A 21,634-nucleotide genomic window follows, 5' to 3' on the forward strand; every position below is an offset into this window, starting at 1 on the left:
CAAACAGCTCTTACTGTCAGGAAGTTCTTCCTAATGTTTAGGTGGAATCTTCTTTCTTGTAGTTTGGATCCATTGCTCCGTGTCCGCTTCTCTGGAGCAGCAGAAAACAACCTTTCTCCCTCCTCTATGTGACATCCTTTTATATATTTGAACATGGCTATCATATCACCCCTTAACCTCCTCTTCTCCAGGCTAAACATGCCCAGCTCCCTTAGCCGTTCCTCATAAGGCATCGTTCTGGGCACCACAGTTCAAGAAGGACACTGACAAACTGGAACGTGTCCAGAGGAGGGCAACCAAAATAGTCAAAGGCCCGGAAATGGATGGCCCTTGTGGTCTCTATGATTCTATGAAACTGGGGTTGTGTTCTCATTGTGGGATTTTTAAAAACTCACTTTCCCTGCTTTGAGAATTACAAAAATGACAATTCTATGCTTACCACGTCCTTCCTCTATTTCATTTCATTTCAGTTTGAAATAGAGTTTTGCAGGCCATGTTTATTTAGCTAGCCTATATAGCTCAGTCAGTAGAGCATGAGACTCATAATCTCAGGGCTGTGGGCCTCAACGTTGGGCAAAAGATTCCTACATTGCAGGGGGTTGGACTAGACAATCCTCATGGTCCCTTCCAACTCTACAATTCTATGATATATAATACTGTTTGATACACAAAGCTAGCACTTCATTTGTTGCCCATGTTTTGCAGCTTACAGAAAAAGGTTTTCAGTAGCACAGGCACAGTGGCGAAGAACAGTATAACAGCCAGGGTTCAGCTCTGTTTGGTGAACCTTCAGTAGCAGCAGTTAAGAAAAACAAAATATACAGGGCACAAAAAAAGGGGGGGGGGAACTGTCTCCTACACACTGACACCCCATTGTGACAGGAAGGGGAGTTGTGCTCTTGTGTGATCTCCTGCACTCCTTTCACTGGGGGGGGGGGGGCTTGGGCCCACACTTCTTAACAGCTCAATTTGCATCTTTCGGTAAGGAAGGAATTCAAGCTTAATAAATAAACCCCCATTTGTCGTCAATGCTTATCGGTAGCTCACCGCTAACAGCATCTGAAACACCTGGCAGTTGTGCGTTAGCAAAGACAGTACAAGACCCTCTCTCTTTCCCCACCTCTTGAAGGTGCTGAAGAACTCCTTGCCACTGTGTGTTTATCCCATTCCGTTTTGTCGTATGCAGTCAAAAAATGCAGAGATACCCTAAGCTATGTGCAAAACATGACTCAAATTAGTAAGACAGTTGCGTCGCCAACCTATATATAACCCAGATGACTTTCTCCTCGTATAGATTCCTGAACCTTTTCAAACGTGACACAAGCGCAGCAAATGCAACCCCAATGTCACCATCTTGTAGGCAGGACCTCTTTCCATTTTCGCCTTCGTCTCCATATATTACAGTGCTCTATAAAAAGATTTCCAACTTTCTCTCTTCTTCTTAAAGCATTTAAACAATACAAGACTAAAAGATGCCTGGAAATACGCCTTAATACAAAAATGTCTCTTTTTTTAAAATCTGAAAACAACATTCAAAAAGGCACTTCATCGTGGAAGAAAGGTAAGTTCAGAGTCAGGTCAACTGCTCTTATAAGCAGGGCGGGGTGGGAAAAATGGTCTGCATAGCAGGAGGGCTTGGGTGGGGGGAAAAGGGTCCAGTCGACTTGCTGAAACATCAAGCTTTCAATATATATATATTTTTGGCATGTTTTTAAGAAAAAAAGTGGATCCTGTAAATTGTGTCCGTTTATGAAATTCATTAAAACAGTCCCCATTCAAAATGGCTTCTTTTTAATTTTCTTCCTCTCCAAGTAGTCTCGTCGCTTTTACGGCATCAATATTCCCATGATTTAAGTCGCATCGATTCATGATTGTCCTTCATGCACAGCAAGTTAAGAGGGAGATCGAGAGCATCGTGACTCTTGACAGCTCGAGCTGCCTCTCTGAGGTGCTGCGCTGGGATTGGCTGTCCTGGAGCGGCTACGGTCAAGCAGAGGCGTGGCCTTGCAAGGCTACCTGTTGCAGAGTTTATGGAGCATAGTGTAGACTTCCTCCTCTTTGCTTAGTCCTTCGAAGAAAGGAATGAGGTCTAACAATTCCGTGTCTGTCATGTCATCAAACCACGACTGCACAGGCACCTGAAACAAACAAACAAACAAACAAACAAACAAACAAACAGTGTCACGTTAAACACGTTCGTTAAAAACAAATTAGCTACCCTCATCCCCAAAGTGTCTTGCATGAAACCTTAATTCAAGGCATTTTATATATGGCATAAAGGTAAAGGTACCCCTGACCGTTAGGTCCAGTTGTGGACGACTCTGGGGTTGAGAGCTCATCTCGCTCTATAGGCCAAGGGAGCTGGCGTTTGTCCACAGACAGCTTCCGGGTCATGTGGCCAGCACGACTAAGCTGCTTCTGGTGAACCAGAGCAGCGCACGGGAACGCCATTTACCTTCCAGCTGCAGCAGTCCCTATTTATCTACTTGTACTTTGACATGCTTTCGAACTGCTAGGTTGGCAGGAGCAGGGACAGAGCAACGGGAGCTCACCCCATCGTGGGGATTCGAACCGCCGACCTTCTGATTGGCAGGCCCTAGGCTCTGTGGTTTAGACCACGGCGCCACCCGCGTCCCATATACGGCATAATGCTTAGAATAATTGTGCAGAGAATAAATTGGGTACAAAATCCATCATAAAATGGGACTTAAACCAAAACACTACTTTAAGATGCCTGCTGAAATAATAGAAGTCTTTGTCATGTGCCTGAAACTCATCAAAATCTGTGTGCCAGTCTGTTTAATCTGAGTTGGAGGGGGTTCCACAGGCTTCTGGCCCGCAACACCAAACACATGTCCACTAGTAGTCATGAACTGTGCATCTGAGCCACGGGGTAGCTGGGTAGGGGGACAGAGACCATCATCACAGACTCCCCAGACTCTATGGGATCAGGCAGGGATATATAATTCAGTGAGTAAAGAACTCTTACTGGCCACATCAGCATGTCAGTGACTGGTAGGACGCTGATTGATGATTGTGCACCAGGGTAAGGGGAGATGGAGTCTGACTCGGGCAGGGGGGCAGTAGTCTGTGGGAACCTGTACCAGCCAGGAAGGAAGAGTCATAGGCAGGGGAAGCTTCAGATCTGGAGGAAGAGGAGGAAGAGGCAGACCAGGCTAGTGAAGGGCCAGGTGCTTCCCCACCCTCCTTTGTACCACTCTCTCTCAGAAGCAGTAGAGGACTGAAGTGGGAAGAGCAGAGGCAGTTTCCGCTCAGGCATAGTCTCTGGCTACATCAGGGGGAGGTACATAAACGGAGGGAGGGGGAGTGGCCCCCAGTTGCTGCAACTGCTCCATAGAGCGTGAAGCTGGGAACAACTGTCCGGGGGCTAGACAGGTGCGCGCAGGTCTCCAGAGCTGAGGAAGCAACGATGTTATCGTTGACAATGAAGAGTTAAGTCTCTGCTGTCTGCACTCCTCTGGCTGCGAAGCTCCCTTGGCAAATGCTAATCCAAACTGGAGCACTGGATGAGTGCGCTGGCTCCCAGGGAAGAGACTGCAGTCACTTTGCTGCTCCACAGGCATTATGGGACCATGTGGTGCAGCAGCAATAGTGAGGTTTGCAACAGGTCATGGTTAAGGAGAAGAGACCTGAAGAACCACGATCCCAGGTTCGGACAACCCACTAAGGCAAGTAGCAGTAAGCATAGCTACTGCCCCACATCCATAGAGAACCAAAGCAGTGTGGGAATGTTCGGGGATGCAGGAGAGGATATATTGTCTGATAATAGCCTTTCCAACTCGTGTTAACAAGTTCACAATTTAGCAGAGTAACATTCCCCTTTTAAACTTGCAGCAGATGCATTTGCTCAGGCTCGCTAAAGCCTCTATAATAATTGTTCTGGTATTTCCCCCTTATTCCCTCATAAAAGATAAGACACGACACTTCTATAAAAGTATAAAAAGAGTTTACTCATATATCATTCTGTTCAAAATAGGATCCCAGAAGGCAGACTTAGCTTAGAAAAGTAACATATATCTAGAAACTATCTCATAAGGAGACAGTCCCTTTGTCCTCTCTTGGCTGGAGCCAAAAGAGCATCTTTGACTACGCAGATGTTGCTTCTTCGATGCATGTAGTCAAAAAGGGAGAGATGGCTGCCCTGCCCTGTGCTTTTGTCATTGCCTGCACAGGTGAGGCCACGCCCACCTCTAGTCACATGCAGAGAAAGTCTGTCCCAGCCCAGAAGGAAACAGGAAGTTTACCTGCTGGCTGGACAAACATTCCTCCCCATGTGTAAACATGTTCACTCTAGGAATGTTGTACTTGACTCCTCTTGTGTTTCACATCCCACAAGCGGCTTTAAGCATTTTGCTGGCTTGTTTGTGCTGTCGCAGTAAGCTATACTCCGAGTTCACTCTAACATGCAAACCAGGCCATTGTGAAACTGCATGCCAATACAAACTCGATTATCTCTAGCGCTTCTGCAGGTCTGTACTGCTAATTCTCTCCGACATATACAGATAACTGTAAGGTTGTGAAAAGCTGTTGTCCTCCCTCTCTGTCACTTTCAGAGTTCATTCACAGCTCCACAAAAACAAGCATTTGGTATCATTCAGATTCGCCCCCCCCCCCCGTTGAACATTTGGTACCTTATGTAAGATAACGTCTAGCTGCTCTAAAATTAAACAACCAATGAAGAATTTGAAAATACCAGCTTTCAAATGGTCCCGAAGAGCTGAACAGTTGGAAGAGTAAAAAACCTATAATATCGTTAAGAACTGTATGCATGCTCCTTCGGCTCTCAAGTTTTCCCCAATTTTAAGGGGGTGAGTAAACAGGAGCCCCTAAAATCCAGGTGCCCAGTTGCCATCAGTGACTAAAACACAAAAAAGGGCTCAGCAGCTCTGAAATAGGCTGCTGAAAAGAGCCACAGCTTCTTCTCTTGCCGCCTCTCCCTATTCCCATTCACTTTCAGGATTCCTTAAACTATGGCAGAACTTTGGAGCAACTTAATTATAGTGTGAGGTAGCAGAAAATAATAAAAGAATGTGGCCACGATCCTCTGCATAAGCAAGGCAGGGAGGACAGGGAGAGGAGAATGCTCAACGAGAGAAGGATCCTTTCTCCTTACTGGCACACTGCGGAGTAATAATCCTTGTGTCCTTGATTTAAATTCGCCACAAACTCATGCAGATCGTGGTTTGGATATCTGGGATTAATGAAGAGACGGCTGCTCTCCCCGCAAGCCCTCTGGGGGCCATATGTCAGGGGTGGGTGTAGCCAGAAGCGGGTGCGGCCACCCCAAATACACAGGCCTCTCAAATCTGTGCGGATCAACTGATGACTGTTGAGGGGGCTGTCACCCCTTTTGCACTCAAAGAAAAAAATAATGGGGAGAGTGTTGCTGTGCTCAGGCCCTGTTTTGGGGTTTCCTGCACAGCATCTGGTTGGCTATGGTGAGAAGAGGAGGCTGGACTAGGTATTCCTTTGACCTGACACTGCGGGCCCTTCTTTTGTTCTTATGCATCCCCACTGGGGCACTGGGTTTTGTTCTTCCCAGCACTATTAAATGATAAAATTTCATTTTGTTTTCATTACCAAAATCAATTGGCCTAAAATGCTCCCAGTGCTTTATATATACAGGGTGCTCTCTCTCTCTGTGTGTACACACACACACACACACACACACACACACACCAGGTTGTCTACACTGAAGATCCAGGAAAAAGAAAACAAAAACCCCACTTTCCTGGTCAACTCCGTGGCATCTTTCAAGCAAACCCAGAAACAGAATGCAATGAGTTTCTGACACAAACAAAAAGAGTTGCCCATCTCTTGCCTCTTAACACCTAAGCCAGGGGTTAGCAAACTTTTTCTGCAGGGGGCCAGTCCACTGTCTCTCAGATCTTGTGGAGGGCCGGAGTATGTGTGTGTGTGTGTGTGTGTGTGTATATATATATATATATATATATGCTTTCGTAGATTTTCACGGGTACAGGAATGCAGGTTTTGGTGTCCTCGGGTGTCTTCCCGTGTAAAAGTTGGGGTGTCTAGGCGACGTTTCGACGAGGTCTCACTCGTCATCTTCAGGCTGGTGCTTTCGGCTTCTTGTTACTGGAACAGAGCAGGATCTCAGTGTTTGAGTTCCTATAAATACTGTTGAGGAGGTGTGGTGTATAGCCTCCAATGTTCTGGGCAGAGAGGAGGTTCCCAGGCTAGTGTGCCTTTTCTTCTTTTGTTCCTTAATTACTTGAGGGATATCTTGAGTGATTTCTTGAGTGATTTCCTGAATCCCACTTAGGTGGGTCATTAGGTGTGGATTAGTTGCTAAAGCCTTCGTGTCTTGAACTCTTGAACTTTGTGAAGAGTTTTTCTGAGAAGATGGCTGTACTGCACTTGGTTGTGCTCTGGCTTGGCTTCGTGTATAGGGGCGAGCTGTGGTTTTGTGGCCTGTGCCAGCCAGATCTGTGTAGGGATTGCAGGGGGGTGCAGCATCCGGAGGTGCCACCCTGGTTTGGCTACTGGATGGTGTCTGTAATTTATCTGTGGAGAGGGTCTGGGTTTGGGTCTGGTGTGGTTGATTGGTGATGGCGTTCTGTGTGCCTCTGGATCTGGTGTCAGATTTTGTGGGGAGGGCTAATTTCCAGATGTCTGGCAAGCGGGATGTGTCGTCACGCTTGTTCATGTTGTGAGGGTGTTTCTCTATCTCGATGGCTTCCATGATTATTCTCTTGTGGTGATGTTCCATGTTAAAGAGCAATTTGGAATCTGCAAAATTAATTTCGTGTCCTGTTTCTTTCATGTGTTGGAAAAGAGAGGAAGTTTTTTCTTCTTTTTTGACGGCATTCTTGTGTTCTGCGATCCGTGCATTTATTCGTCTGTTTGTTTGTCCAATGTACGTGGCTGGGCAGACTTTGCAGGGTATTTCATAGACCCCTTGGTTTTCCAACTGAATTTTATCCTTGGGGTTTCTGAGGATATTGGCTATTTTTTGGTTGGTGCAAAAGGCTGTTTTGATATTGTGTTTATGGAGGATTTTGCTAATTTTATCTGTAGTGCCCTTGATATAAGGAAGGAGGGCTATGCCATTGTTTTCTTCTGTGTCTTGGTTTTTGGGGGGTGTTTCTTTTTGGATTAGCTTCGTAACCCTGTTTTGCTGGTATCCATTGGCAATTAACACATTTGAGAGATTCTGTAACTCAGTTGTCAAGTGGTCTTCGTCAGCCAGGCGTTTGGTTCTGGAGATGAGAGTCTTGGCTACGGAGTTTATTTGTGCAGGGTGGTGGTGTGATTGTGCATGTAAGTAGCGGTTGGTGTGTGTTTTTTTCCGGTAGATAGTGTGTCCTAGGGAGCCATCAGGTTTTTTGTAGATTAGGACGTCAAGGAAGGGAAGTTGGTTGTTGGCTTCTATTTCCATAGTGAATTGTATTTTGGGGTGTAGGCTGTTGAGATGTGTGAGGAAGCTATCCAGTTTTTCCTTCCCGTGTGGCCAAATTACAAAGGTGTCGTCAACATATCTGAGCCAAAGTTTGGGTTTGTGTTCTGACTTGTCTAAAGCATTGGTTTCAAAGTGTTCCATGTACAGGTTAGCGATGACCGGTGAGAGGGGTGATCCCATAGGTGCTCCTTCTATCTGTTTGTATCTTTGTCCATTGTGGATGAAGTACGTGTTGGTTAGGCAGTGGTTGGTCAGGTCCAAGATGTATTCGGGGGGATTGTATTTGTTTTGAATGGTTGTCAAGGCTTCATTAATGGGCACTTGTGTGAAGAGAGATACAACATCGAAGCTCACAAGTAGGTCATTGGGTTGTAGGTTTTGCTTCTTTATTGTTTCTATGAACTGGAAGGAGTTTGGAACTCCTTCCAGTTCATAGAAACAATAAAGAAGCAAAACCTACAACCCAATGACCTACTTGTGAGCTTCGATGTTGTATCTCTCTTCACACAAGTGCCCATTAATGAAGCCTTGACAGCCATTCAAAACAAATACAATCCCCCCGAATACATCTTGGACCTGACCAACCACTGCCTAACCAACACGTACTTCATCCACAATGGACAAAGATACAAACAGATAGAAGGAGCACCTATGGGATCACCCCTCTCACCGGTCATCGCTAACCTGTACATGGAACACTTTGAAACCAATGCTTTAGACAAGTCAGAACACAAACCCAAACTTTGGCTCAGATATGTTGACGACACCTTTGTAATTTGGCCACACGGGAAGGAAAAACTGGATAGCTTCCTCACACATCTCAACAGCCTACACCCCAAAATACAATTCACTATGGAAATAGAAGCCAACAACCAACTTCCCTTCCTTGACGTCCTAATCTACAAAAAACCTGATGGCTCCCTAGGACACACTATCTACCGGAAAAAAACACACACCAACCGCTACTTACATGCACAATCACACCACCACCCTGCACAAATAAACTCCGTAGCCAAGACTCTCATCTCCAGAACCAAACGCCTGGCTGACGAAGACCACTTGACAACTGAGTTACAGAATCTCTCAAATGTGTTAATTGCCAATGGATACCAGCAAAACAGGGTTACGAAGCTAATCCAAAAAGAAACACCCCCCAAAAACCAAGACACAGAAGAAAACAATGGCATAGCCCTCCTTCCTTATATCAAGGGCACTACAGATAAAATTAGCAAAATCCTCCATAAACACAATATCAAAACAGCCTTTTGCACCAACCAAAAAATAGCCAATATCCTCAGAAACCCCAAGGATAAAATTCAGTTGGAAAACCAAGGGGTCTATGAAATACCCTGCAAAGTCTGCCCAGCCACGTACATTGGACAAACAAACAGACGAATAAATGCACGGATCGCAGAACACAAGAATGCCGTCAAAAAAGAAGAAAAAACTTCCTCTCTTTTCCAACACATGAAAGAAACAGGACACGAAATTAATTTTGCAGATTCCAAATTGCTCTTTAACATGGAACATCACCACAAGAGAATAATCATGGAAGCCATCGAGATAGAGAAACACCCTCACAACATGAACAAGCGTGACGACACATCCCGCTTGCCAGACATCTGGAAATTAGCCCTCCCCACAAAATCTGACACCAGATCCAGAGGCACACAGAACGCCATCACCAATCAACCACACCAGACCCAAACCCAGACCCTCTCCACAGATAAATTACAGACACCATCCAGTAGCCAAACCAGGGTGGCACCTCCGGATGCTGCACCCCCCTGCAATCCCTACACAGATCTGGCTGGCACAGGCCACAAAACCACAGCTCGCCCCTATACACGAAGCCAAGCCAGAGCACAACCAAGTGCAGTACAGCCATCTTCTCAGAAAAACTCTTCACAAAGTTCAAGAGTTCAAGACACGAAGGCTTTAGCAACTAATCCACACCTAATGACCCACCTAAGTGGGATTCAGGAAATCACTCAAGAAATCACTCAAGATATCCCTCAAGTAATTAAGGAACAAAAGAAGAAAAGGCACACTAGCCTGGGAACCTCCTCTCTGCCCAGAACATTGGAGGCTATACACCACACCTCCTCAACAGTATTTATAGGAACTCAAACACTGAGATCCTGCTCTGTTCCAGTAACAAGAAGCCGAAAGCACCAGCCTGAAGATGACGAGTGAGACCTCGTCGAAACGTCGCCTAGACACCCCAACTTTTACACGGGAAGACACCCGAGGACACCAAAACCTGCATATATATATATATATATATATTTGGGGGGATGAACGAATTCCTATGCCCCACAAATAACCCAGGGATGCATTTTAAATAAAAGGACACATTCTACTCATGTAAAAACACGCTGATTCCTGGACCATCTGCGGGCAGGATTGAGAAGGCGATTGGGCTGCATCCGGCCCCCGGGCCTTAGTTTGCCTACCCATGACCCAAGCATTTTGTAGCATTTGCTCCTCAGGCGTTGATGCTGCTGCCCTGCTCCATTTTACAGTAGCGAGAGCAAGCGCTTGCGCATCTTAGCAAGCAGCAAATGCCGGAATAAACAAACCCAGAGACGAAACCTCTATTGCAAAAGTGCTAGTACTTACTGCATTTTCAGGGTGGAAGATGTAAGACGCAGGGGAGTTGTCCACTATAATAACTTTGCTCAGCTCCCGCCCCAGCCGGCTTAGATCCTTCACGTAATTCCCTCTGTGGAAAACGCAGGATTCTCTGAAGAGCCGAGCTCTGAAGACGCCCCAGCGATCCAGCAAGTCGGCCACTGGGTCTGCATACTTTGATTAAAGGAAGGAAACGGGAGAAGAGGAGGACACACGGTGAAGATGTAACCCTGTGAAAACCAAGCAACTCTTTTCGACGTAGATGTTGAATGAGCCAAAAGGAAGAAGAGGAGACACGGCTTTGATGAGACTCTTGTCAGATGCCTGCGACATGAAGGTGCAGCAGGAATGGGGAGCACTCCTGACCCCCCTTCTCTGTGAAGAGGGTTTGTGGTGCTCTGCACATGAGCCAAGCACCTTCCTCCAGAGTAAACCCTCACAAAAGGGTGCTGTGGATATCCTTTAATACAATGACCTTGCCTCAACAGGACGAGTGACCGCCCCAATCTTTCAACACACACACACACACACTTTGTTCTATGTGTTAACAATCATTTAATATACTTTTTATGTCTCAACACAGTCAGGGCAGTCAAAGGCAAGGTGCACACAGCATCTGCGACAGGCAAGTTATTTAAAAATTTACTTCTGAGAGATAGTATACGGTAGGCCCATTTAAAAACATCCCTAAGGGCCATGTTAGATTACGAAAGAGGCTCTGAGGCGAACGAAAACACTCCCGACTCCATCCTCAAGGCTGAAGTTCACCAAATGGCTTTGCCAAAGGATTCCCACAGGGGAACACAGAGGGAAATAAGCTGAACAAATTGAAAGTGCGCCGAGGATCTTTCAGGAGAACCGTGAAGAAGAACGACAGAGGATCTGCCCGCATGCTATTCAGGGTGGAATAGCAGGTGCTCCCATTAAGAGCAATAAGCAACTCAAGGCCCCAAATACCTGAAATACCCCCCTGGTCCTTCACTGCAGCCTCCTTGGGTGTTAAGATTGTCTGAGGGGGCCCTACTGGTTTGGATTTGAAGAAGAAGAAGAGTTTGGATTTGATATCCCGCCTTTCACTCCCTTTAAGGAGTCTCAAAGCGGCTAACATTCTCCTTTCCCTTCCTCCCCCACAACAAACACTCTGTGAGGTGAGTGGGGCTGAGAGACTGTGACTGGCCCAAGGTCACCCAGCAGCTGCATGTGGAGGAGCGGAGACGCGAACCTGGTTACCCAGATTACGTGACTACCGCTCTTAACCACTACACCACACTGGCTCTCAACTGGTTGTTCAACTGCCCTCAGAAGCTGGGGGGGGGGAGGGCAGTGACCCAGGAAGAGGACATCCTCTGCTGCAACTCCTAAGCACTCCTTCCCTGCAGAGATGTGTAAGGTATCTTCAATACACAGCTTTGGGCAATCACTTAAGACACACCTCTGTATCTTGGCTTCTGACACCTGAGATGCATATTTTTAGGACCCATCTGATCCCTGGGATTGTAAATTGTTTCAAACCATTTTTAACATTATGCCTGAAGGAGCCCAGTATACCTGAAGGAGCGTCTCCACCCCCATCGTTTGGCCCGGACGCTGAGGTCCAGCGCAGAGGGCCTTCTGGTAGTTCCCTCATTGCAAGAAGCAAAGCTACAGGGAACCAGGCAGAGGGCCTTCTCAGTAGCGGCGCCAGCCCTGTGGATCGCCCTCCCATCAGATGTCAAAGAGATAAACAACTACCTGACATTTAGAAGACATCTGAAGGCAGCCCTGTTCAGGGAAGTTTTTAAAGTGTGACATTTTAATGTATTTTTAATCTTTGTTGGAAGCCGCCCAGAGTGGCTGGGGAGACCCAGCCAGATGGGCGGGGTACAAATAATATATATATATATTATTATTATTATTATTATTTATTATTTGTCATATCCACATAACATATCCATATTATTATCCATAACATATCCATATTATTACTATTAATTGTCATATCCTGGTAAACAATGATGATGATAAAGATGATGTTCTCTCGATTCCAGGTTGCTCCTGGTTAAAAGGGCCTCAGGGAGAATATATCTATCTTTTGAGAGCCACTGCTGGTTCATGGAGGAGAGTGCTATTGATGGCTACTAGCCATGATGGCTATGCTCTGCTTCCACAGTTAGAGGCAGCAATGCTTCTGAATAGCCCTTGCTGGAAATAAGAGGAGGGGAAAGAAGAAGAAGAAGAAGAAGAAGAGGAGGAGGAGGAGTTTGGATTTGATATCCCGCTTTATCACTACCCGAAGGAGTCTCAAAGCGGCTAACATTCTCCTTTCCCTTCCTCCCCCACAACAAACACTCTGTGAGGTGAGTGGGGCTGAGAGACTTCAGAGAAGTGTGACTGGCCCAAGGTCACCCAGCAGCTGCATGTGGAGGAGCGGAGACGCGAACCCGGTTCCCCAGATTACGAATCTACCGCTCTTAACCACTACACCACACTGGCTCTTGTGCTCGGGTCCTGCTTGTGGGTTTCTCAAAGGCATCTGGTTAGCCACGGTGAGAACAGGATGCTGGACTAGGTGGGCCACTGGCCTGATCCAGCAGTGCCCTTCCTCTGGCCTTATGTTCAGAAGAGACCATATTGACCCAGATAGTCCGACTCAGTGGAAAAGCAGCTCATCTCTTTTATGTAACTGCACATTAAATTTGCAGTAGCCCAGCAGGATTCAACAGCTGCACTGCTCAGTTTCTAAAACAGCCGTGAAGCATGAAGGTGTGGTGGGGAGCTGCTATTTTCAAGGAAAGCAAGGCTAACATCGCCCCCCCCCCTCCGCGATTTTGTGGAACAACTTTCACTGGGCCTTGGGATCCTGGCCACAGACTCTCTTCTCAGCTAAAATGCTGCCCAACAAGTCTAGCAAATTATTTGACAAACACAATCACGGGGTGAAGTACAGCCACGATATCCATTCTAAGCTACTTCGTACCAAGTCTGGTCCCAAAGACAAAGGCGAGAGAAGCCAACTTGGCCTAGGGATCCTGGTGTGGCTTCTCCAAGGCGCCATATGCAGAAGTTCATGGCATGAGCAGGAAATGGACCCTCAAAAAGTTCACAGGAAGAGGTGGGGAAAAGTCATTACACAGATATCAAATATACAGTGGTGCCTCGCAAGACGAAAAGAATCCGTTCCGCGAGTCTCTTCGTCTTGCGGTTTTTTCGTCTTGCGAAGCAAGCCCATTAGCGGATTAGCACTATTAGCAGTTTAGCGGCTATTAGCGGCTATTAAAGGCTTAAGGGATTAGCGGATTAGCTGCTAAAAGGCTATTAGAAGCTTAGCGCTTTAGAAAAAGGGGTTGGGGAGCGAAAACCCCCCTCAAAAATCGCAAGACATTTTCGTCTTGTGAAGCAAGCCCATAGAGAAATTCGTCCTGCGAAGCACCTCTGAAAATGGAAAACCCTTTCGTCTTGCGGGTTTTCCGTCTTGCGAGGCATTCGTTTTGCGGGGCACCACTGTACTTTGTGCTACCGGTGCATGAAGGAGTAGAGTCTTATTGTGCACTTCCTTAAAATGTACCTTATCACATGGGGATACGGACTAGGGCTGAGACAGGCCAAAATTAAAAAAACGCACTGCAAACCATACGCTCAACTTTTATATCATCTCTCAACCAAACCTACTACCTCGCAGGGTTGTTGTGAGGGTAAAATATGGAGGTGGAAAAGGGGGAACCATTTATACTATTTTGAGCTGTTTGGAGGAAAGGTGAGATATAAATGTAATTATTTTTTTAAAAAGAAAACTCCCATTTTGTTTCATTATGTGGAATTTCAGGAACAGGAACCTGGAGGCTCTGGTGATTTTGAGTGGAAAGTATGAATTTGTCCCTATTTTGGTCCAGCACAAGAGACAACCCAGAAACTTCTGAAAGTACATTGGTGAAGTCTGTTTGAACATTACTAGGAGTGATGGAGATGGTCAAAGCTGCCTAAGTGATGAAGGAAGGAGTCCATGCGCTTTTGTCAGAGTCCTGGGTTCAAGGTTCTTGGGGTGAGAGCAGAGGCTCTCTTGTAGCAATGACAGTTCATAGCTAATCTGAACTGTACGTTGGATGTGCACCACTGGACTCAGATTGATGTGGCACCAAGAGGAGAGAAAGCTTGGGACTTTCCAAACAACTCATAATCACTGTAGGGAGAAGATATGTTAGTGATTATAGTATGCTATAACTGACTATAAATACTATAAATAGTCTATTTACAGTCCCCTAACTAGTTATAGGACAAAGCAGGCAACAAAATTCAAGTAACAGGAAATCACATTAGCAATGTAGGCAGATTGAAAGAGTCCAACGAGATCTTCAGATCTTTTTAGAAAAACCCCCAATGCAAAGGCAAAAGCATACTTCATCAGTCCAAAGTCTACAAATTACTGAAAAGCAACAATCTAATTTGAGGCTAGGAGTTGTGTAGAATGCACAACTAACACCAGGCCCGCAAAATTCATGATCCGTAGAACTGGAAGTTCACATCCAAACAATATATTTAGAGCACTCTTATACCATTTTAACTGTCATGGATTCCTCCAAATAATGTTGGGAACTATAGTTTGCTAAGAGCGCTGGGAATTGTAGTTCTGGGAAGGTTCTCCTACTAACTCTCAGCACCTTTAACAAGCTGCAGGTGCCAAGGTTATTTGGGGAAAGTGTTAGAGCGGCGTAAGAGTGCTTTAAATGTGGTGTGGATGTGATCCAAGTCTCGACTATCATCTCCTAAGCTACAGAAACTGCCTCTATCTTCTGAACAGGAAAAAGAATTAATAGGCAAGCTCGAGGATGCTGTGGCAACTTCACCCCCAAGCACTCACTGCAATGTATGCAAAAGTCTACTGGAGGGTAGGTTATGGGGAGGAATTAAGCCAATCCCAAGTTCTTACACCCCTCCCCCAACCATGTTTCTAGGCATATGCTAAAAATGAATGGCAGGTGTATCAACCTTGGCTATATTGACTTGAATCAAAGATTCATTTCATGGCAAGTTTAACTGAAGCACTTGAAGGCTGTAGCGGAGAAAAGTGATTGCTAAAAGACGACAAGGGGAAGAATTGAGCTTGAGCTTTCTGCCGGCAAGTGCCCACCCGGAGACTGCGCCCAACAAAATGAGCTTGCCTGAAGCCAGGAGCAAAAAAGGCTGCTTTGCAGGAGCAGTACATGTGCTCCCCAAGTCCTTGTTGCAAACAAGACGCTCTTCTCCAATGACCAGAGAAGCACACTGCCAATGCGTGGAAAGCCTCTTCCAATTATCTGCTAACCGAGGCAATGTAGTTGGCCCCTGCCTCCCAATTTATCCAATACGGTGGGAGTTTGCAAAAGTCTGACTTTGTTTTCTACAGGAACGTGCTGCTATCGCCACTACAGACATCACTGGCAAACATCACGGCTGCTAGAGACGGCTAAGTCTACTGCAGAGCTTGTGCTCTACGCACTAGCATTTCTACGACTACTCCAAAGTGCACACAAAATATTGAATTATCCCTGGTTCCCCCTGCCACAAACCCACCAATGCAAATATCGCCACCAAGTTTTGCAAGCACTTATACGTTATAAACGCTGCTTTGGTGAGGTGTGCTCTGTAGTCTTCAATCAGCTGGAGCCCCGACTATTCGTTGCCTGTACGGGCACTGCATTGGAACCCGGTACACTTTATTTGTGTGCAGCTTTAGGAATACTACGTTATGTAATAAGCTATTTATTCCCATTCTCCTCCCCAACCCCTCCCCACCCTCCATAACCATGGCAACTATATATATATATAAAAGGCCTTTCATATTGCCATCATGAGCAATACATGGAGGCTACATTATGAGACAAGCCCATATGTGATATTGTTACCATGGGAACACTTACCCACACACTAGCAGACAAAAGTACGCGCTGCCAAATAAAGCAAGGAGGGGAGAAAGGGGGGGGGAAGATTAAGACAATTATTTTCTCTTCAATGGGAAAGAAAACCCAATATATTTATTTTTTTCAAAGTCCTCGAAGGGGACTTCAGGCATCACGAAGGATAGAGAGAGAGAGAGGTCTGCTCTACGTTGGCAACACCCTTGACCCAGCTGAGCTGCTCTGGGTTCAGGTTTAGAAAGACGCTTGTTCGGTGACTCTTCTGAAGCAGTTCGCCCCGTAATTCTGAGAGGCGGCTCTCAAGAGAAGCGGCTCTCATTTATTAAGTGGCAAAGGTTTTCCAGCCGTTCTGAAAGTTTGCTCCAGCCAGTTTCTGAGGTACCTGGAAGGAGATAAAATATACCAAGGCACACAGAGAGGGACAGACACACGACCTACCTTTGCTAGACTGGCTGTGAATAGCACACATTCAAAGAGCTCGCCCATCCTCTGAAGGAACTCGTCCACGTGTGGTCGCTTTAATACATAAACCTGGAAGGATGCAGGGAGGAGGGGAGGGTGGGAAAAGAAGAGAGGTTAAGACTCTGGTGGAAACACACTGCGGAGATTAAATCAGCAGAGAAGAGATGTTGATGGGCCCTATTATTACTTGCTGCACAAAAGGCGACAGGCAAAGCAAGCTTGCAAGGTGGGTAACTCGAGTAGGAAATTGACAGTGGCATGGAAAGCAAGGCAGCTGCGGTTGTTCTTTGTTTTTCTCCATTTGCAAACAATCAGTTTTTAACGGAGCCAAATAAAAGAGCTGTCTTTCTAAGCCAAGGAAACTGCAATGCATCTGGGACATTTAGTGCTTTCAAGGAACATCTGCTTGAAACGGTGTTACATCTGCACACTGAAAAATGAGCATCACAATAATACAGCACATGTTCTCTCCCCGCCCCATCCCATGTTTAATGCAACGTTGGATCCTTGATGGTGAAGCAGATAAACATAGCAAAGTTGCCCTTGGTACCCAGTATATCTGGTTGTTGGTCTTCTTGCTGTTAAGAGTTGGGAGGAGACGCGTGGACTCGAACCTCTCAGCATCGCCTTCACTGTGTTGTGGCTACTTCCCAGTGCAAGTAATCAAGGATAGGCCATTTAGAATGCACACAGCCTATCCTGGATTACTTGAACCAGGTCACAGCCTCTTCCGGAAAGATCATTCAAGGAGCACTGCCCTTCAGGGAATGAAAGTCATCACATACTAAAGTCACGCACACAGCTTTCAAATGACATGTTCCTCATTCTTCTTATTTCCCGCTCGCTATTTTTGCGGTTAAAAAAACAAAAACCAGAATCCTTAGCTCAAAAAAAGACTACTACTGTTAAAAGGGACACGGGTGGTGCTGTGGGTAAAAGCCTCAGCGCGTAGGGCTTGCCGATCGAAAGGTCGGCGGTTCGAATCCCTGCGGCGGGGTGCGCTCCCGTTGTTCGGTCCCAGCACCTGCCAACCTAGCAGTTCGAAAGCACCCCCGGGGGCAAGTAGATAAATAGGGACCGCTTACTAGCGGGAAGGTAAACGGCGTTCCGTGTGCGGCTCTGGCTCGCCAGAGCAGCTTCGTCACGCTGGCCACGTGACCCGGAAGTGTCTCCGGACAGCGCTGGCCCCCGGCCTCTTAAGTGAGATGGGCGCACAACCCTAGAGTCTGTCAAGACTTGCCCGTACGGGCAGGGGGTACCTTTACCTTTACCTTTACCTTTACTGTTAAAAAGAAAGCCCCAAATCATTGGGACTTACGCAGAGCTAGGCTGCTAGATGTTCTACATTTTGTTTGAGCTCCCCACCCCAATCATCCTGGACAGAGGATGGAGAATGACTTCTGGGTTCGAGAAAATGCAGCTCTCTCCAATCATTATTTAGTGGTACAACGGTTTATATTGTGAAATGCAATTTAACTCATTGCAAACACCCTTCAAATCAGAACTTCATAACTGGGGGAAAAAAAACCTTTTCAAACAGCAGCGATTCTCTGCGCAAAGAAAGGAGGCCTTGGATGTTTCTTAAGACACATTTTAATGCACTCCTCAGTCCTTCTCCATGCTAATGTAGGTAGGCCTGCTGGGCAGGGACACAGCACTCTGAAGGCAGAAGGCAGTGCCAAGTGGTCATGGGACTGGAATAGAAATTTACTGAGCAACTGCAGAAGATGCTTTGTTATTCAGATGGGCAAATGCTGTAGGCAGCACCTGCAAAACTGCTGAAGGATCACCCTGTCTGTAGTGGAGGACAATATGGGATCATGATCATCTTGTTCTCTTTTTTGGGGGGAGGGGGGAGAAGAGAAAATTGTCCCACTTGAAGAAAAAAAAAGTGTCTTGCTCTATGCTGGAAATTTACAATTCTACCCCATGCATTTTACACTTCTTATCTTTGGAAAGTGCTACCTTGGCACGTGAGGCTGATTTGGCAGAGAGAACTGATAAATAAAGATTGGAATTTGTGGGTGGCAAGTGACCCAGGGTCCTGTTACAACAACAAATATATATTAGTTTTAAATCTGTTTGACTGTCATAGCTTGGCCCATACGATCATGGGAATGAAGGATCAGATGGTTAAGAGAATTTCGGGTCTCCGCATAGAGCCACCATTCCCAGGGCCCCTTTGGATAAAAGAATGAATGTTCCACCCCTTTTAAGTCTGTAGCGAGAGAACTAGTTCCCTGCACTGCTTTGGGAGAAAGGGCAAATTTCATAAAATAATACAACTGACTAAATGAATGGTATGGATACATATTGGAAAAAACATTTTTATCCTGCTGAACAACAAAATGTGTTTATAAAATATAACAGTTTCCAATAAAACCAATTTAAACAAGAAAGTAACAAGAATGTAACAAGCAAGCCATTTTAGTGGAAGTTTTCCTCCTGGCTTTTCTCTGGGCAACACTTTCATAATAAAAAATTGTTCACGCCACACTGAATTTTGTTATTGACAAGAAATACATTGTGACGGTAAAACAAAAAAAAAAACAACTTCCAGCAGTGCTTGATTTGTAACATAACAACACAACTACTTTAGAATATGATCATGGGACATCCAGAAAGAAGAAAACAGTGCAGCTACATAAGAACAGGAATCATTCCCAAATAATTAGAAACGAGCCTCTTATATATGTACCTTAAGTATGTATACAAACTCAATGAGAGGGGCAAAGCTTGCTTTTGCCGGGTAATCTCATTTATATTAGGTTTAATTGGAGACAAACACAGTCTTATATCCTCATCAACACAAAGAAGCCTTTCTATTTTCTGATATTTCATATTTGTCAGAGTTGAAAATCCCTGTTCCATATCTGTCCACATTCTGCAAATAATATATATTTTATATATATATTATATGCCTGGCGTGCTCTGGTCCATGGGGTCACAAAGAGTCGGACACGACTAAACGACTACACTACAACGTGTGTGTGTATGTATATATATATATATGCTATACTACACTGAAATGTTTGTTTATTTTATTGTCTTTGAATCTTCTCACACTTGCCATCCTCTCCTGCCACACTCTTTGAGAACCACGGCCATATCTTAACCCATTCTATTTAGGTGGATACATTAGAGAAACCAGTTTTATCAACTAGATGGGACAGAAGCTTTCTAGTCAAGTGAATCAGTTATGTGGACAAGTCTGTGTTCAAAGTTCTTAACGAGATCATGCAGCAACAATGTGCTCTGAGTGCACGCGAACAATTTGTTACTGATTGGGCAATCTTTTACTGCCTACCCTTTCACCTTGTGTATACACACACAAGATCCCCTTTCCTCTGCAATTCTAGTGATAACTTACATATTCTAGTTAACAGTTCAGCCATTTCAAATCCGAGTGCAGAGACTTTCAAGTGAATGCCATCTGGCCCCAGTGACATGCTATTTTTAATGTGTCAATTCGTTCTCAGACTCCATCCTTTCATAATCTGTCACCTTTCTTCAGATGCCCAACTGGTGGGAAAGAACTCCAGGGTGAATACATATCCATTCTTTTCTTTCAATTTGACAATGTTTTTCTTTACATACGCATTCAATTATTGGCTTTTTAATGGAACGGGAAAGAAAAAACACCACATGTAGCCACACAGACGTATGAACACTTTATAAGCTTACTTGATAATGAGTCCAGTTTCTATACACACTTTTACAATGTCCTCAATAATATGCACTGATGAGCATATTCTGGTGTCTTGTTAACACCAATAAATAATAAAGAGACTCCATTTCCAGTTGTCAAGCTGCCTGTCTTCTTTTACTACGTTACTCAAGTGTTATCATTTGGGCCACTTCTCAAACCCCAGTCATCCAACCACCTAGTGTTGGAGCATTTATTTTTCTTCAGTTATAGTTGCAGTTAAAAGACGTTCCATCATTTCCTGGTCTTTCGAGACAACAAGATCTTTTATATGATTTTCTAGCCTGACAGGACAGTTACAGTGCTACCTTGGTTTAAGAACAGCTTAGCTTATGAACAACTTGGATTAAGAATGCTGCAAACCCGGAAGTAGGTGTTTTGGTTTGTGAACTTTGCCTTGGAAGCAGAACATGTTCCACTTCCTGTTGAGTGTGTTCCATTTGTAAATTGAGTCCCCTGCTGTTATGGGAAAGCATGCCTTGGTTTAAGAACGCTTTCGTTTAAGAACGGACTTTGGGAACGGATTAAGTTCGTAAACCAAGGTACACTGTATTTCCTTCCCCTTCCTGAGGGTAGGTTTACTCTGTGGGATCACTATGTGTCTCCTGATGATGGGAAAGGACTTCTGAAATTCTCAAAAGTAACATAAAGAGGGAAAGACAATGTCCAGCAATAGCTACCCAGACATGAAAAGCTGCATGGGAATACCAGCACACCCAAAACCAGCGAAATGGTGAATAGAAAACAGCAACGCTCACCTGATGTATAGTTCCATCAATTTCAACAGGAACAATGAAATCTGCATTGCTAATTGGCTAGGGGGGTAAAAGTGAAAATAAAATCAGTTTGAGAAAACATGAACACTCTGTACTATCGTAAGCTCCCCGCACATGCTCTAGGGAAACATACTGGGAGTGACAGGACGGCTCCTGTTGAAGCCTGCAAAACCTTGACGACAACTGGCACAGAAAAGTCCTTCGGAACAACTGCCAAAGAGCTGGAAAATTATCCTGTTCGCATATTTACACACAAACCCAAATCTATTGCACAAACACATTTGAGCTTTCAGCTTTTGCAATATGGAAACAATGGGTGTTGGAAGATGCTTTCATTCATGTGCTCACACAGGCGGGGGGGGGGGGGGCGCTTGCTTGGCTTCCACAAACAGAGCCAGCAGGGAGAGCAGGCAGCAGATCTTCCTCTCAAGCAGGCCTGCTTTTGAGATAGAGGTTTCAGCCTGCTGCATGAAGGGGCAGGGTGGGAAACCTTCCCTTCGTCTGAGCAAAACTGAGAATGGCCCCCCTGCAGCAAGGACCGAAGAAGGCATCATTTTCTCTTCCGCTTTGTATTCATGACATGCGGCGGCGTCCCCCTTCTGCTGCAGTTCACCTTCCACCAAAAACTATGTTATTTGTCTGCTGCGTTGAAACTATGTAACTTATTACATAAATTATGATTCTTTATGCTGTTTTACCCCATTCATTTCAACGCAAAGGAAACAGAATGCAAACAGGGTGGTAG

The 21,634-nt window shown here is 45.3% G+C and overlaps 1 protein-coding gene across 1 annotated transcript in view; it reads right to left on the reverse strand.

The window, feature by feature from the left end:
• Positions 1–646: 646 nt before the first annotated feature.
• CTDSPL (CTD small phosphatase like) overlaps positions 647–21,634 on the reverse strand; it is a 71,340-nt gene continuing 50,352 nt past the window's right edge. The window contains exons 5-8 of the mRNA XM_083406765.1: positions 20,872–20,928; positions 16,384–16,476; positions 10,064–10,249; positions 647–2,138 (exon numbers count right to left, since the gene is read on the reverse strand). Coding sequence (XP_083262891.1) covers positions 2,013–2,138; positions 10,064–10,249; positions 16,384–16,476; positions 20,872–20,928 — 462 coding nt within the window. The 3' untranslated portion in view covers positions 647–2,012. The remainder of the gene's footprint in view (positions 2,139–10,063; positions 10,250–16,383; positions 16,477–20,871; positions 20,929–21,634) is intronic.

The sequence above is a fragment of the Podarcis tiliguerta genome, assembly GCF_965153285.1.
Source record: "Podarcis tiliguerta genome assembly, chromosome: 12".
Classification (NCBI taxonomy): domain Eukaryota; kingdom Metazoa; phylum Chordata; class Lepidosauria; order Squamata; family Lacertidae; genus Podarcis; species Podarcis tiliguerta.